This window comes from Artemia franciscana, chromosome 16, assembly GCF_032884065.1.
Source record: "Artemia franciscana chromosome 16, ASM3288406v1, whole genome shotgun sequence".
In the NCBI taxonomy this organism is placed as follows: Eukaryota; Metazoa; Arthropoda; class Branchiopoda; order Anostraca; family Artemiidae; genus Artemia; species Artemia franciscana.
The window spans coordinates 33,318,214-33,337,092 of NC_088878.1; the positions used below are offsets into that span (position 1 = coordinate 33,318,214).

The following is an 18,879-nucleotide window of genomic DNA, read 5'->3' on the forward strand; positions in this document are numbered from 1 at the left end:
GCTTATGTCCTCAATACTTAGACGAGACTTAATTTTGACAGTTTAATGCAAACAAAAAACCTAAGTTTCTGGTATTTATTTTTGCATGTAGCGTAGCCTATATAAGCTAGGTAAATAGCTTATGCTTGAAAGATCTTGAAAACAACCTATTCATAAAAGAGGTTAATGTTCGTGGTAACTTATCTCAAATTAACCTCCATCTTTGTGGAGAGGCACGTAACAGGATTTGTATTGGTGGAGGGAACGCAAATTCAAGAAAATTACAAGAAAAGGCGAAATGCATGGAAAATATTAGAAATTTTAGGAAAAATATTAAGATCTCAATTTTTTTTAGACAGAGACAAAAGGCGAACCTCTCTATCCTTTGTTGTACTTGCGTGTTTTTGATAAAGAAAGAAGAGGTCCATATTTTTATAAAGAGCTTTTATACCAATTAGCTTTTGGTGTAGAAGCAACCAATCATAGATAAGAAATAAGGGAAATATTATGTTCCTCTTTCGAATGGTCTGAAAGAACCACCCCTCCCTGAGCAAAGTTGACTTGAAAATACTCTACCCCCCCCCCCCCATTCAGGCCAATATACAGATTATTTTCGGGGAGGGGCAATAATAAAAACAGTTTACCATTAATTCCATAATAAGTGCCCGGAAATTTGGAAAATTTGGGAATTTGAGAGGTGGTTTGGGTTCCTAGGCTCGCCGTATGCCCCTTCGCCACCCTAACCTTGAATTTATAGTTTCTTTACTGACAAAGAAGCAAGCTTTCAACACTCACATCTAGTCAGAACTACCGTATATATATATATATATATATATATATATATATATATATATATATATATATATATATATATATATATATATATATATATATATATATATATATATATATATATGTATATATATATATATATATATATATATATATATATATATATATATATATATATATATATATATATATATATATATATATATATATATATATATATATATATGTATATATGTATGTATATATATATATATATATATATATAAAACCGTATTGTCATGACCAATAAATAATCACAAAATTCTCGTAAATTAAAGGTATTTAAAACGGTGCATATACAATGTTCACTCAAGGAAAAGCAAACAAATCAATAAAGATCCTGGGTAGCATTTGTTATAATTGCGACAGACATAAGAATAGAGTCGGGCAACGTTGCCAACGCGGTACAATTGTACTGTTTTGGCTCAAGTTAGTAGTCCTGGTGCAATGCGATGCATTTGGAATTTTGTTGGTACAATATAAATTTTCGTGTATGTTTAGGTTTTACTTGCTCCTTTCTTACTCCGATATCTATTAAAATTATAGTTAATCGAAATCTTTCTTCTTGTTACGTTAAATTTTTAATATGCTGTTCACATAATACAAATTAACTTCTTAAGGTACAATTTTAACCAGAAAATTGGCAAAGTTTCTTTGAAATCATTGGCAACCCTGGAGTCCAATTCTGAAAAAAATTTGCAGTCAGGTTTTTCCGTTAACCCAAAATATCGCTAAATTTTGTGAACAAATTAAATAAATAAACTAGCGAAAATCTAGCTTTTACTTATTTTTTTCTTTTTAATCTAAAAATTTGGAATGGTAAACATTATATAAGGTATATAGCCCCCTATAGTGTAAATATTTTTACAGTAATTGTTTTGATTTCCTAAATGTTTAAGAAAATTTCTCTTTTTTTAAATTCTGCTTACTTGCTATATCTCCGGTTATAACTGTAATATACATGCCAGGAAGGATAAAGAGATTGAGAGACATTCAATTCGCTAAATTTTTAAAATGGAATGAATAATAACAACTAGTCCCCCTCCCGCGCCCTTGGCATGGGCAAAAAGTTCTGTTATGAGATATGTGTGACCTGGTTGTGAGATCCATGCTTAAATCAGGGCATGTTTGAAAGGATTTGATGACAATTGATCTGCCCGACTTAAATCTTTAGGGAATTTCTGAGTGTTTAGTGTCAAACTAGCAAAAAAAAACAAACAATTCAATGTCATGTTATTACAAACTATAAAATATTAGTTAGTTATCAAAATCTCGATAATACGCAAATAATATCAATATTATTACAAGCAATAATTCAATATTAAATATGACAAAATTAAGTATCTTTTAATTTGGATCACCTACTGAATTGAAATACTTGCTCTGTTTCTGTACCAAAAAATAATAATAATAAAAAAAAAAAATCAGTATCATATTATTTAGTGTTAATCCGATATTTGAAATATTATATCATACAAACCATATCAAATATCAATGTAGAATTAATTTTACAATTATTTCGAACATTAATTCAATATTCAAAGTGACAAAATTCAGTATCTTCCGAATTTTGAATCGCTTTCTGAATAAAAATCACCTGCTCTGTGTCTGTAGCAAAAAAAAATCAGTTTCGTATTATTACATTTTGTTCAATATTCACTCGCTATTAGAAATATTGATAATATGTAAATTATGTCAAAAATACACTACATAATTTCAAACAAAATAATAACAAAAGAGAAACATCAATATTCAAACAATATTGCAGTTGCTACACACTCATTATTCAAGTTAACAAAATTCAGTATCGTTTGAATTTTCAAATCACCTACTGAATCAAAATCACCTACTCTGTGTCTCTAGCAAAAAAAAAAAAAATTCATATTAGTTTACTGCATATTGTTGAATATTAATTTGATCTAAAAAAAATATTAAAAATATACAAGAAATATCTAAATACATTTTATCACAATAACATCAAATACGTTATATCAAAAAACGAATTTTACCTAAATGCATTCAATATCATATTATTACGTATCGTTCAATATTAATTGGATGTCAGAAATAGTAATAATATATAAATAATGTCAAAATAAATTATATTAAAATAATGTCAAATATAGTGTATCAAATACAATTTATATTAAATACATTCAATTTCATATTATTCAGCCTACACAGCGTTTAATTTGAATTCGATATCAGAAACAGTAATAATATACAAATAATGTCATAACCCATTAAATAATTTCAAATACAATGGTAACAAAGCATAAATATCAATATACAATTAATATTACTAGTATTTCAAATATCAGTTCTATGTTCAACCTGACAAAATTCAGTATAATGAATCAAATGTTTTACAACTGAATGTTAATTACTGGTATCCACAATCATACTAGCCCTTGTCCTTGTTTTTCCACTATTCATTATTCTGATTCTCTCTATCCTTTGCCCTATAAAACATGTTTATGAGAACAAATTAGACTAATGATCAGGTTGGAAAATGGACGGTGGGGATAAAGTAACCGAAACTGAATCAATTCAGCCGCTTGATTGATGAGCAAGAGAAAAAAATGGTTGTTTCCAAGAAGAAAGATGTAATCAATCAGTACAAATCTCCTGTGTTATACTTACTTTAAAAAGAAGAAATTTAAAGCATAATCTAAAGAAACCATGAATAAGATTAACAAAGGAAAATAGAGCTGGAGAGCAATATAAATGACAATAAGGATTGTATATAATACAATAATATAGCTCTCCGTAGATGCTTTGTGACAGTGCAATGAATTAAGCTGCGCCCAAAGGGAATGGAAAACTTATATAAGTTGGACCTTTGAAGATTTAACAGGGGAAGAATAAAGATTAAAAACTACCAGCGCCACTTAGTGTAGCGTCCGATGGCTTCATTAAAAAGCCGAAACTTTAAAAGAATAGTGATATGATTAGGGCTAAAGTTGATGTTTCTGTGTAAGTTATAATGAATCGACATTGGAATTTTAAAAAATTGTTATAGTCGAAATTACAAAGCAGGTCTTGTTTAGCTTGGGTAAATCCTGGTACGTTAAGTAGGCTAGTTAAATTTAAGCTTATAAACCTACTGGGGATAAAAATTCTGTGATCTTTACTCTTCCCTGCACTTTCTTTTTCTTGTTGTTTGTATTAGTATCACGAAGCTTTTGCATAATGTCATCATCGGAATCAAAAAGTATGATTAGTATCAAGTATCAAGATCATGCAGATGGATTAGTATCAAGAAGCTTTTGCATAATCTCATCATCGGAATCAAGAAGTATGATTAGTATCAAGTGTCAAGATCATGCAGATGGATTAGTACCAAGAGGCTTTTGCTTAATCTCATCATTGGAATCAAGAAGGATGATTAGTATTAAGTATCAAGATCATGCAGATGGATTAGTATCAAAAACCTTTTGCACAATCTCATCATCGGAATCAAGAAGCGTGATTTGTATCAAGTATCAAGATCATGCAGATGTATCAGTGCTGATGGATTAACATCAAGAAGCTTTTGCATAATCTCATCATCGGAATCAAGAAGTTTGATTAGTATCAAGTGTCGAGATCATGCAGATGGATTAGTACCAAGAAGCTTTTGCTTAATCTCATCATTGGAATCAAGAAGGATGATTAGTATTAAGTATCAAGATCATGCAGATGGATTAGTATCAAAAACCTTTTGCACAATCTCATCATCGGAATCAAGAAGCGTGATTTGTATCAAGTATCAAGATCATGCAGATGTATCAGTGCTGATGGATTAGCATCAAGAAGCTTTTGCATAATCTCATCATTGGAACCAAGAAGTATGATTAGTATCAAGTGTCAAGATCATGCAGATGGATTAGCATCAAAAATCTTTTGCATACTCTCATCATCGGAATCAAAAAGTATGCTTAGTATCAAGTATCAAGATCATGCAGATGTATCAATGCAGATGGATTAGTATCAAGAAGCTTTTGCATAATCTCATCATTGGAATCAAGAAGTATGATTAGTATCTAGTGTCAAGATCATGTGGATGGATTAGCATCAAGAAGCTTTTGCATACTCTCATCATCGGAATCAAAAAGTATGCTTAGTATCAAGTATCAAGATCATGCAGATGTATCAATGCAGATGGATTAGTATCAAGAAGCTTTTGCATAATCTCATCATCGGAATCAGATTCCGGGCCCTTCAGTGTGTTGCTACAGCTAGGTTCGAATTTTGGATCCCGTCTAACCAAGTTAAGACCTATCCAATTGTGCACTACAAGACTCCCCTGCATTTCATAGTATCTGAGAAGACGAGTATTTAGCAATTTCGGGTTAGCGAAGTCACCAACTTTAGATGGCGTTGATGTTTTTTTTTGTATTGACACTAGTACCAGTTTCCACTTTTTTAAGTGTGCTATACTCTTTGGCCGCATCTGGAAACTTCGGAAGCTAATGTTCAAACTAGCTTGCCGCAATGCACTGAAGAAATTTCGGTCCTTGAAGTAAACATAGCCAGGAACCTGTGAAGTTTACTGTGCTTTTATTGTCCTCAGGTGGCCTTTAGCTGTGATGTATTATTTATTTTATTTATAATAATTTATATTTTTGTTATTTTATAATAATGGTTCTTAAGCACTGATGTCTCTGCAGTTGAAAGCGTCGAAAAAAGAATGTAGTTGAACAGAATATAGTTGAACAGTTGAACAGAAGCATAATATAGAGTTTGCATAAAAGATGCTCGTCTTTTTTCACCCTTTTTACATATTTTAAATCTTTTGAGTTAATTTTCTTATTTCTTAAATTGGCAAATCATGTATACATCACTTAAAAACTACCCCGAAACACGTATTTTAAGAATACTGCATTACATAAAAAAATACCTATACGCGTAGTCTAAGATTTCTTGAAGTACATTTTGCAGGTTTAGAAAAACAGCCTATAAGTCAATCGACTTTATTCCTGTTTAGTAAACCCACAAATTAATTAGAAAAAATTCTGATTTAATAAGATGTATCTGAATTAGCTGTTACATATTAAAAAACTTTGAAGTTGACACTACAGCATCTTGAATCACAGTTTTTATGCTTAGAAAGACTGTGAATGATATAATTTAATTTGTTCTTGGATAGAAAGTTCGCTTTAGAAACGACAAAAAATTTCAGCCAAATAAGATGAATCTTGAGTGATTTTAGTAGATTAAAAATCAGATTAGCAGAAAGTGGGGGTTCTTGAAACGTAGTTTTTAGGCCTAGAAAGGACGTTGATGATTTAGTTTACTTTATCTTTGAGCAGAAAATCAACTTTAGAAGTGACAAAAGCTACCACAAGACGTGTCTTGAGTGGCTGCAGTAGATTAAGATGCTAATTAGCAGAAGCTATGGCTTATTGAAACGCAGGTTTTAGGCTTAGAATTTCAGATAATGATCTAATTTTCTTTATTTATGAGTAGAAAACTCAATTTAGGAACGACAAAACACTCCAACCAAAGAAGATGTATCTCGAGTGACTGCAGTGGATTAAAATGCATAATGACAGCAGCTATTGCTTCTAGAAATCCAGATTTTGACTTAGGAATGTTATATATAACGAATCTCATATCGTCAAATGGACATTTGATTTATTTTTCTGTTTTTACTGGATTAGATTCTTTAAACGGACGAAGTTAGATAAAAGACTTTAAAAATGAAAACCAAGATGATGAATGAAAGTAAATCTTGCTAAGTTAAATTTACCGGATGAATATTTTCTATAGCAATTTGAGCAAATATGTGAGGTGTCTGTTATCTTTTCTTATCGGAGAATAAACATTTAACTTTTATATGTTCTTCAGAGCAGCTTTGCCAACGCTTTGAAATACGCTGTCCAGCTTTCCGACTAAATTTGCAGCGCAAGAGACTAATTTGTACCACCTGAACAGCAGTTATTTGCCGTAACAAGAAGAAAATTTTCAGTAAAATGAAGCTTGGAACAGATATCTGAGTAAAAAAGGAGCAAGCAAAACCAGTCTATGTACAGGAAAATTTGATTGTACCAAAAATATTCCAAATGTACCTTATTGTGCCAGGACCTCTAAATTGTACCAAAAATGGTCCAATTGTACCGCGTTGACAACACCGCTGTGGAGTAGTAAAAATACGTAATCTAGCCATAAAAAGGACAAATAAATGTATCAGGAAGATAATAGTATACTTTTTTTCTTTGAATGTAGTTCATGTTATTTGACAGTGATAGTGAGCTGGAATTTTTTTTCTCTCAGTTTTGTTTTTTTGGGAATCAGGCTGTATTTATTATTGGAATTATCGATGAGCAATAATAATTCCGGTACTTGTATGATAAACCCCCTACCGCTTAAGTTTTTCATTTATTGACTCACTATAGAATCGGTTTTTTCGTTAGTTTCTTTCAGCTTATCGTGAGACTAGACAAAGATAAAAGTGACAGAATAGTTGGAAAACATATAATTTGGGCTATATATTTGCACATTGCGGATGGGGGGGAGTGGGGTTAAAGTATTGGGACAGTCTGAAGTTTAAAGACAATTCTTACTACATAACATGCAGAATAATTGTACCTAACACATTAGACATGCAGACTCGCTATACTTTACACTCCCCCCCCCCTAATGTGCAAATATATAGCCTAAAGTGTTATATTCTTATCTTACTTTGGTATATTTCATTGGGATTAAGCGTCAGAGAAACATATTTGAAGAATATTAGGAAGGGGGTATATAATACAAGTACTATAATTCCTTTCAATTTGATAAACTCAAGTGACTAAGACACTAGAAGTCAACATCCAGAATGTTTTTCTTTTGAAAAATCAAAAGGAAAGGGAGAGAGGGGTAAGAGAAAGAGATGGCAAGGATGGGATAGATGAGGATATTTCCGTCACCTTTTCATCTTCACTTATTCCTAGCCTTAGTGACTTAGTCTTCTTAACATTAATTTTCAAGCCTATTCTAGCACCCTAAACTCACAAAACCTCTAAAAATTCATTCATTTTGCTCACACTTTCATCTAATAATTATGCTGAAATCATCAGCATAATGTAAGTTCAGAAGCGTGTTTCCTCCCAATTTGATTCTGTGGTCTCCAATTGCCTTTCCTGTGCTCCTTAAGACGAAGTCCATCAAAATGATCCATATAAAGGGGGATAGAACACAACCCTGCTTAACTCCTGATTTAATACAAAACCAGTTGCTAACCTCATTTTCTACCTTAACCACTGTCGCATTTATGAACTAAGCCTTGAAAAGTCTAAGGAAAATTAGGTAACACTGATAGGAATCGACTTACGTTCCAATATATTTAAAATAATTTGTTGTATTTCGATCCGCCCCAACAACTCACTATTTATATGGTTTTGCTCATATTTTCTCAGATTTTCCAAATAATTTTCCTTCTTTTTGCTATTTTGAGGAATTTAATTCTCAAACACATTCCCTTTCCGAAACTGATTTATGGATGCATACCTTATTGTAACTTGCGACAGGTGGTTTTCGAATAGGCACTAATTCACCATTTTTCTTTCCAAGTAATAGAAATTAGGCATACAAGATTTCACTTTTGTTACTTTTATTGTAGTATTGGTATTGACAACGCATAAAGGAATATATGGATCCTGAAAAGCACAGCTATTTAAAATTTCCGATAGCGTTATTTGAATATATCCTTAATTATAAAATGGAATTAAAACTTTTTTAATTTGGCTTGCTCTCCTTGTTTTTTTTTTTTTTTTTGTTTTTTTTGTGGGGGGGGGGCTAACTTCTAGTGTTTATGTGGCTGAGCTTGATGTTGCAATATGTCTGTCTAGTGTATGGTCGATTAAGGCGTTTTCAACCAATATTTATTCTATTTCTTCTATCTTCTATTTATCTTTTATTAATTCAGTTCTATCTATTTACCTATAGTTTAATCCACAAGAAGACAAGTTGATGTCTCGTTCTTTGTTTATTTAGTTTTTATTAATTATTTGTTCCATTGTATAATGCATCCTCAATATAGTTTTGCGTGAAATTTTGTTTTAAACTGTTTTTTTTTTTTTTTTTAAGCTATTGACCTATTTTCATTTTTTTTACTCTAAAATACGAATTCATCCCGTCTTGGCGTGTGATAGCTGATTTAAAGATAAATAAGGATATTTCTTAATAAAAAACTGCAAGAATATTCTTTTCATATCACATGCCCCCCCCCCCTGTTTAAAATAAAATTTAAGGTCTCCTTTTTCAGGGACTTGCAGAATAAAGTTCAAACCGATCAGTAACAGAATTCTCTTGGTCTCAAGCAAAACAACACTTGTTTCCTCGTTTTCAGGCTCTGCATTTTTTTTGGGGGGGGGAGGATTATTAACCAGTGATTTAGGTGGTTATAGCCAAGAATAACACTATTTAACTGATGTGTTGGTCTCGGGCCTTTTTTTTGTTGTGATTAGTTTTTAGTGATACAGTAGTAATTAATTAGTAGTAGTAGTAATAAGAGTAGTAATTGATTTTATTTGTCAGCGATTGCGGGCAGAAAATCGTCTACTGCGGCAGAAGGTCAGCATGTTAGAGACAGAATCGAGTGAATTAGCTGACAGATTAATACGAGGTCAAGTCAGTCGTGCGGATCAAGAGGAAACAGCATTCCAGCTTCAGCGAGAATTAGATGCAATGAGACAGCGGGATGCTGAGATGACTGCAAAACTTAAGGAGACACAAGTTGGTTTATTTTTTTCTTATGCCTCTTCAATAGGATAGGCCTTCAAAATAATTTTTTTTTTCAATTCCTCTGGTAAATGCAACTTGTATCTTGGGAATATAAATATAACCCGAATAAAAAAAAAAAACAAACAAAAACATCCTTTTGAACGCTCAGAAAGTGCAAAGCACTTGAATTTCAAAAATTTAATGATTTCCAAAGCTTTTTTTTATACGGTATAATTTGTCAAAGTGCTATAGTGAAAATTCTACACAAGGAAAATTAAATGTACCCCTAAATTAGGTATACCAATGAGGGGCAGCGGGAGGGTCTCCCCCCCTCCCTAGATTTTAACAACTATACTTTTCGTTATTTTCATTTATAAAAGTTGTTTTTTTTTGGTATATTTATGGAAAAAAATATCTCTCGTGGATTTCGAACTTTATATTTTACCCCTCAAGACCCCCCCCCCCACATTTTCATGAATTGGTACCTCTGTCCCAGGTATTGTGCTTACGTTCTGTTTGTATTCCCAAGACTTAAGTTTATGCAGCATATAGTTTCAACAAAAATTTATGTTTTTTTGGCCCATCTTACTCTTCAACTCTTAAAGTTGCTATTTATGTTGGACCTTAGGTTACGCGTATACTTATATTTTTATCATACTTTTTTGGACTTTTTACTCTCTTTTAAACACTTATCTCCTTCTGCTTCTCCGTTTCCTTTCTCTGCACCTAGAATAACATTGTTACATGCATGATGCAAACGTGTCTACCAAAATCAAAGGCATACAAGTTTTTCTATTTTTCCCCCTTTATTTTTGCTCTTGTAATTTTGCTTTTGCTCTTTTTAATTCACTATTTATATCCTAGTTCATGATGTTGAAATGAAATAAAACTTTCAACTTTTCTTTCTAACCAGCAAAATTTTGACAAGCTTTACGCTGCATATATATATATATATATATATATATATATATATATATATATATATATATATATATATATATATATATATATATATATATATATATATATATATATATATATATATATATATATATATTATAAGTTTTTTTAACTGAAAGTAAGGAGCGACATTAAAACTTAAAACGAACAGAAATTACTTCGTATATGAAAGGAGCTTCTTTCTCACCAACGCCCCGCTCTTTACGCTAAAGTTTGACTCTTTCTCTCAACTCTTCTTTTAAAACAGAAAAACTTTAGCGTAAAGAGCGGGGCGTTGGTGAGAAAGAAGTCCCTTTCATATACGAAGTAATTTCTGTTCGTTTTAAGTTTTAATGTCGCTCCTTACTTTCAGTTATTATTTTTTTTTTTTTTTTTGTTTAATTTCTGAACGTTTTTGAATCAATGCATGTTTTGGTTTTGGCTCTCCGCAGAGGAATAATTAAAACGAAATTTGCATTTTTTTTTTTTGCTTAATGGCTTTCTCATAATTTTGATCGAATGATTTTGAGAAAAAATAGCGGGGGAGGAAGCCTAGTTGCCTCCGATTTTTTGGTTAATTAAAAAGCAACTAGAACTTTTAATTTTATACGAATCTTTTTATTAGTAAAAGATATACTTAACTTATAAATTAGCTTACGTAAAGAATTTTTGTATTCTCATGTTTTTATTACATATATGAGGGGGTTCGCCCCCTCGTCAGTACCGCGCTCTTCACACTAAAGGTTAAATTTTGTCGAATTCATTAAGAATAACCCCCTGAATCACAAAAGCCGTAGAATAAATAGTTGAAATTACCAAAAATACTTAGCGTAAAGAGCAGGGTATTAGGAGGAGGTGAGCCCCTAATATGGGTCGATGGAAAGTTCCCCCAGCCTATCCCCCTCTTCTCAATCCCTCCCCCCAACCAAAAACTTCTCCTGAAAACGCCTGCACACTTCCCAATACCCATTACTATATGTAAGCACTGGTCAAAGTTTGTAACTTGTAGCCCCTCCCACTGGGACTTTGGGGGAGTAAGTCGTCCCCAAAGACATAGTTATAAGGTTTTTCGACTACGCTGAATAAAATGGCTATCTCAGAATTTTGATCTGTTGACTTTGGGAAAATAATTAGCGTGGGAGGGGGCCTAGGTGCCCTCCAATTTCTTTGGTCACTTAAAATGGGCACTAGAACTTTTCATTTCCGTTAGAATGGGCCCTCTCGCAACATTCTTGGACAACTGGGTCGATACGATCACCCCTGAAAAAAAAAAAAAACAAATAAACACGCATCCGTGATCTGCCTTCTGGCAAAAAATACAAAATTCCACATTTTTGTAGATAGGAGCTTGAAACTTCTACAGTAGGGTTCTCTGATACGCTGAATCTGATGGTGTGATTTTCGTTAAGATTCTATGACTTTTAGGGGGTGTTTCTCCCTATTTTCTAAAATACCGCAAATTTTCTCAGGCTCGTAACTTTTGATTGGTAAAACTAAACTTGATGAAACTTATATATTTAAAATCAGCATTAAAATGCAATTCTTTTGATGTAGCTATTGGTGTCAAAATTCCACTTTTTAGAGTTTTGGTTACTATTGAGCCGGGTCGCTCCTTACTACAGTTCGTTACCACGAACTGTTTGATATGCTTCTTTCTATTTTTTAGCTCATTTATTCGTATTGAAATTTAGGTTACCTAAATACAATTTTTAAACGATTTTTATGAAAATCAATATTTCCATAGTAATTTCATAAGTTCCACTGCCAAATTGAAGGAGACACAAGTCCATTTCCTCCCTTTTCTCCTTTTCTCTTTTTTTTGCTCTTTAGCTCACTTTTGTTTGTTTTCATATTGGAACTAAGGGTATCTGAAAACAGCTTTTGAACGTGTCCTACTAAAATCTGTGACTTATACTCAAAGGAATTTTTTTCTCAGAAAAAAAAAAACGAGGAAGTTTTTTCCATTAAATGGGAATAAAGGAATGTGAAGGGGATTTTCTTATCAGATGTAAATACACTTGTCTAGTTTAGTCTTTCTCTAGCTATTATTGTTTCAAGGAGAAACTGAGACATGTTGAAGAAAAGAATAATCCAGAGTCTGGCTCCCCTTCTTCTTCATTAGAGTGCAGCAGCGATGGAACAGGAGTACAGTATCCTTCTTTGCAAGCTGAACTTATGAAACAAAAAGAGGAATTGGTTCAATGTCTTCAAGAGCAGGTAGAATTTTATGATTTTATGAAGTACGGATTTTATGGTTTTATGGTTAGTATCGGAGCTGCGGACTCGGTTTTAAAGACATTTTCAATATGCCGACTCCAACTTCGACTCCATTCAGTAAAAATTTACTAAAATCTAGGCTCCACAGTCCTGATTTAAAACTTCCTTTAACTTGATTTTATAAATTATAACCAACTCCGAATTCAATTCCGAACTCGTGACATTTTCAATCTACTGACTCCGGTTCCGAATCATGATTTCAATATACCAACTCCAACTCAAGATATTTTCAATATACCAACTCAAACTCTGACCCCGAGACCACGGGCATGTTTTTAAGCTTAATTCAACAAGATTTTATAAATTATAACCGACTCAAGACATTTTAAATATACCGATTTCATCCCCGACTCTGTTCAGCATAATTTCACTAAAACTCCGACTCCACAACTCGGACTCCACATCCCTGGTTAATATTCATAGAATTTATAACACTAACCTCCAAATATTGATGATATTACATGAGGTGCATGTAACATCAGGTAACATCAATCTAACATCAGGATAGGTTAGATTCACGGTGAACGGTAAGGACAATAAAGGAAGTAATAAAAAATTGTGTCGGATTTTCCTGAATTAGAGGTAGATATACAATCAGGAAAGTATTAAGAATCTATATATATATATATATATATATATATATATATATATATATATATATATATATATATATATATATATATATATATATATATATATATATATATATATATTTGAACATTTTGAATTAGTTTCCCTGGATATCAAGTAAAATAAAAAAAAGACTTAAAATCCCACATGGAAAAAAAAGACGTCACTTAATACTATCCGATTTGGTATCTTTGTTTTCGGGGGGGGGGAGGCTAGAATGTTTTTCTATATGTTCTATTTTAATTTCACTCTTTCAGTTATTCTGGCCACTTTTAGTACAAACTTCAATTTGATAATGAAAAACTGTATCTTTTTAAGATTACTTCTTAAGTAATTAAGTAAGAGGTAGATGTACAATCAGGAAAGTATTAAGAATCTTGAGCTAGGTTTCCCCTGGAACATAAGTCGAATAGAGAAGATTGTGATAATTTTTAGTTATATTCCCCTGAATAGCATATATATCTATATATATAAAAATAAGTTGTCTGTCTGTGGATGTGTGGATGGATGTGTGGATGGATGTGTCAGGTGACGTCACCTGAAAAAACTGGATTAGGTGACGTCAAAACTGAAAAAACTAAAAAAAGGCAAAAACTACAAAAAAAAACTAAAAACTAATAAAAAAAAATAAAAAAGCTAAAAAACTAAAAAAACTATAAAGGTAAAAACCAATAAAAAACTAAAAAAAAAACTGAAAAAACTAAAAAAAGGCAAAAACTACAAAAAAAAAACTAAAAACTAATAAAAAAAGTAAAAAAGCTAAAAAACTAAAAAAACTAAAAAAACTAAAAAAAGGTAAAAAACTAAAAAAAATAAAAAATAAAAAAAAAATAAAAAAAAGGAAAAAACTGAAAAATAAGCTAAAATAAAGGTAAAAACCAATAAAAAACTAAAAAAAAAAAGGAAAAAACTAATAAATGACGACACTCAAAGAGAAAGCGACCAGGACAAAAAACTAAAAAAAAAGGCAAAAACTACAAAAAAACTAAAAACTAATAAAAAAAATAAAAAAGCTAAAAAACTAAAAAAACTAAAAAAAGGTAAAAAACTAAAAAAACTAAAAACTAAAAAAAAACTAAAAAAGGTAAAAACTAAAAGAACTAAAAAAGAAAAAAATAAATGACGACACTCAAAGAGAAAGCGACCAGGACAAAAGGAATGTTCGATTAGCAATCAACAAAGCACCGGGACACAGGGAGTATAAATGACGACCAGGACACAAGTAAAAAAAAAAATTAACAAAACTAAAAAGAAGGTAAAAACTACAAAAAAACTAAAAAGAAAAAAAAAACTAAAAACTAATAAAAAAACTAAAAAATCTAAAAATCTAAATAAACTAAAAAAGAAAAAAAAAAGGAAAAAAATAAAGGAGAAAAACAAAACTAAAAAACGAATGTATATACAGACCGGTACACCGGGATACAAATGACGACCGGGACACAGGGAATATAAATAACGACCGGGACACAGGGACACAACTACAACGGGGACACCGGGGGAAACAGGGGGATATAAATGACGACCGGGACAAAAAAACTAAAAAGAAATAAAAACTAAAAACTAATAAAAAAAACTAAAAAATCTAAAAATCTAAATAAGCTAAAAAAGAAAAAAAAAGGAAAAAAATAAAGGAGAAAAACAAAACTAAAAAACGAATGTATATACAGACCGGGACACCGGGATACAAATGATGACCGGGACGCGGGACACAGGGAATATAAATGACGACCGGGACACAGGGACACAACTACAACGGGGACACCGGGGGAAACAGGGGGATAACCTGACAATCTATTTATATGCAAAGACAATGGGACAGCAAAGAATGTTGTATATTCGCAAGTTTTACGTAGTTAAAACCATATATATATATATATATATCTATATTCACAGGTGGGACATAGGGACACAACTACAATGGCGCGTAACTATTATGGCGCGTAACGACTTACGCGCGCGGGGGGGCTTGGGGGGGCGCGAAGCGCCCCCACCAACTAGGTGTTGGGGTGGCGCGAAGCGCCACCCCAACAGCTAGTATATATATATATATATATATATATATATATATATATATATATATATATATATATATATATATATATATATATATATATATATATATATATATATATATATATATATATGTATGTATGTATATATATATATTTGAACATTTTGAATTAGTTTCCCTGGATATCAAGTAAAATAAAAAAAAAGACTTAAAATCCCACATGGAAAAAAAGACGTCACTTAATACTATCGGATTTGGTATCTTTGTTTTCGGGGGGAGGCTAGAATGTTTTTCTATATGTTCTATTTTAATTTCACTCTTTCAGTTATTCTGGCTACTTTTGGTACAAACTCAATTTGATAAAAAAAAAAAAACTGTATCTTTTTAAGATTACTTCTCCCCTTCCTATTTGATAGCATATTATTAAATTTGACTTATGCTTAACCAGCGTTATGTGAAAAAAATTGTATTATTTAAAAACTTAATCCTCAATGGCTCGTGCTCTTTTTTTTTAAGTCCATCCTTTTTTTCCTTTTTGATATTTACTTTGTTAATATTTGTTTTCCTTTTTCATTCTTGATGAAACTCACACTCGTTTTTGTATAGTTTCAATTTCACCTTACCCTTTGGTCACTATTAATTATTATTTTATAAATTGATACTATTGGTTATGATATTTAAGCCCTCCAAAATCCAGACTTTATAATTATACTGATTTAAAACGTAGAAATTATATTATTAAAAAATATCACCTTTCCAAATATTCTGTCTTCTTTAATAAGATTTAGTCTTATACTTATTTATAAAGACATTTTCTGTTGATTTAATGTTCCAGAAATGTAGAAAGCAGACCTTGGTCTTTCCCAGAGCTATGTGGAACCATTATGTCATTAAGGAGCCGGCTTGCAATAGTGACGGAAGCCTCAAAAACTGCTGTTGTAGCCCCAAGTCTTTTAAATTTCAGTGTAACATTATCTTGGTAAATAGGGTGGGAGGGGTGTTTCTCCTAATCTCCCACCATTCTAAGAGATTTTTTGGAACAGTCGCACTTCAGGATGACTCAATATTTAAAATTCTTTAATTATAAAAAAAAAAATATTATGAAAGTTAGTCCTTTTTAGAACCCTCGACTGACTAGTTACCACATTAACTATAGCTGCATTTGAGAACTGGATTAAAAATGGGAAACTTTGTGCATACAATCCTTTTTTTTGAGGCATTACGCAGTTCCTCCTCCTCCTCCTCCTTCTCTGGGGCACTGATTCTTTTACTTTCGTGATAACATTTTTTTAATGGCTATTGAATGTTAGAAAAAATAAGTAATAAGTAGTAAGTAAGAAAGTAAAGACAAATTAAATGGTTTATTACAAAAATGAAAACATGTGGTTATACCTTTTGAATGACTAAATTATTGATAAAATGGAAAAGAAAAATAATAAAATATTATCACTCTTTTAAACCTGATACGCCGTCTTTTAGTTTTTTTTTAGAGATAATAAAAAATAATAAAACTAAGGCAATAATAAACTCGTATTATTATAAAAATAATAATAATAATAATAAATAATAGCTGTCATCATCATGATAGGCACATTTCTTAAATTTCAATTTATTTCAAATTTAAAATTGCTCATTGAATAAAAAAGGTTTCAAACTTTCAAAACACAAAAAATGACCCTCAAGACATTTTTCTTTTTTCTTTCCCATAATCTTTCGTTTTTTGTCATAATAAATGAATTTAAAAAAAAAAGAAAAAAAACCAAAGACCTGGCCCAACTTTCCCTATAGAAATTTCTGTCGCAGCTTTCTATGTTTATTTTACGAGATAAAAGAATTCTTAAAATGATATTAAGTTTTAGTACCTTGAGGGTTAAAAGTTCCATCTCCATTATTATTCTCTCTGGGAAATGTGACGGAAAATGTTTCTTTTTATCTTAGATATATATTTCTCCAAAGTGAAGATCTTTTTAGTATTGGGATAATAAAACCACAAGAAACTTAGCTGACAAATTATTCTAGCAATTTATTTTATTGCTAGGAGAGGAAATAAGAAGTACGCAGAAGAAAGACTGATTTCATATTGCCAACTGGTTTCGCCGGGCAAAAATAACTTGCAAGTCTTTGAGAAATTGTTTATCAAGCAATTTATAACGTGGGAGACCGGGCATTCCCCCTTTGGAATACTAAAGATGCAAAGTAATTTAGTGTTTTGGAGCAACTATGACACTACTGGGGAACACAACTTTTGTGTGCCCCCCCCCCCCCCCTGTGCCATCCACGGAAATTTTCGCAGGCCCCGGTGTAAAACGAGCTAACTCGTGGCTCAATACAAAACCGAGCTGTTCTGGCATGTGCAATTAGCCAAATAGCCATATGGCAATTAGCCAAAGCTACACTTAATCTTTCCTGCAATTTTTTTTTAGCAGAAAGCTAGCCAGGCAGCCCCTTGTTCAATTGACAACTCCTAATGATTTTCTGTAAGCATGATTGGACGCACCAAGGGGTCCTTTGGTCCCCCCCCCAACAGCCCTCCTCCCGTCATGGTTTTTGTTAGCAGAATACTGCACTTTTTCAAATAGAAAATTGCGTAACGATCTTACATGTGCATTGTTTACCAATATAAACTGGGTCACAGTCGCTCCAGTACCACCGCTCCTCTCGCCACGATATTTTTTAGAAATATGTTGCATAAGGCAGGAAGGATGGGGCGTATAGACAGGGAGTAGGGCTCATGATGAATAAGGAAGCTGCTTGTCTTGTTTAGGCTGAGAAGGTATTAATAATAGGATACCAATTGCTCATTTTATGACTAGAAAGTTCCGCGTATCAGTTGTAGTAGTTTAAGCCTGTAGAATCGACTGACGGAGATACTATTGACTTGGATGAATTTTACTTACAGTTGCAGTAGCAAATAGACAGGGTCCCAGGTAGAAATATGGTGTTTTTACTAAGAGATTTTAAGGCCCAGGTAGGTAGAAATAGCGACAGATGGTATCCTAGCCTAGGTAAATTTAGTGTAGGAAAAGAGAACAGTAATCTTTTGTAATTTTATAGGTACAATAATCTGGTTATAGCCAATACGGTGTTTGGTAATAAAATAGCCCATAAGTTAACATGGTATTCATGTGATGGTAAGACAGTGAACCTTATTGATTTTGTTATGTTAAACCGAAGACTGGCAGGTTCAATACAAGATACTAGGGTATAAGGAGTGCGGTTATTGATGTTAAAAGTAAAGATCACCATTAATTAGTGTCCTAGGTTAATTTAAAGCTGAAATTTCGGAAGGGTAACTTCCTCCCGGAAAGTTATGATGTTGGTAGACTCCAGCATGAGAATTTGAGTGAAACTTTCCAGGAACTATTGATTACTAAACTTGAGAGTTTAAAATTTGACAATGTGGAAGATGGTTCGAATAATTTTAGAAAAACAATTTGTGAAGTTGCTGATGGTGTCTTAGGCAAGAAAGTTAGGAGCGCAGCAAGAAATATTAGTGAAAAAGCTTTAGGTTTAATAGAGAG

General features: G+C 32.0%; 1 protein-coding gene across 1 annotated transcript in view; it reads left to right on the forward strand.

The window, feature by feature from the left end:
- LOC136037360 (ecotropic viral integration site 5 ortholog-like) overlaps positions 1-18,879 on the forward strand; it is a gene marked incomplete at its 5' end in the record, with an annotated part of 120,726 nt that overhangs the window by 68,490 nt on the left and 33,357 nt on the right. Inside the window, 2 exon segments of the mRNA XM_065720065.1 lie at positions 9,316-9,513; positions 12,499-12,657. Of these exon segments, the coding sequence (XP_065576137.1) occupies positions 9,316-9,513; positions 12,499-12,657 (357 nt within the window).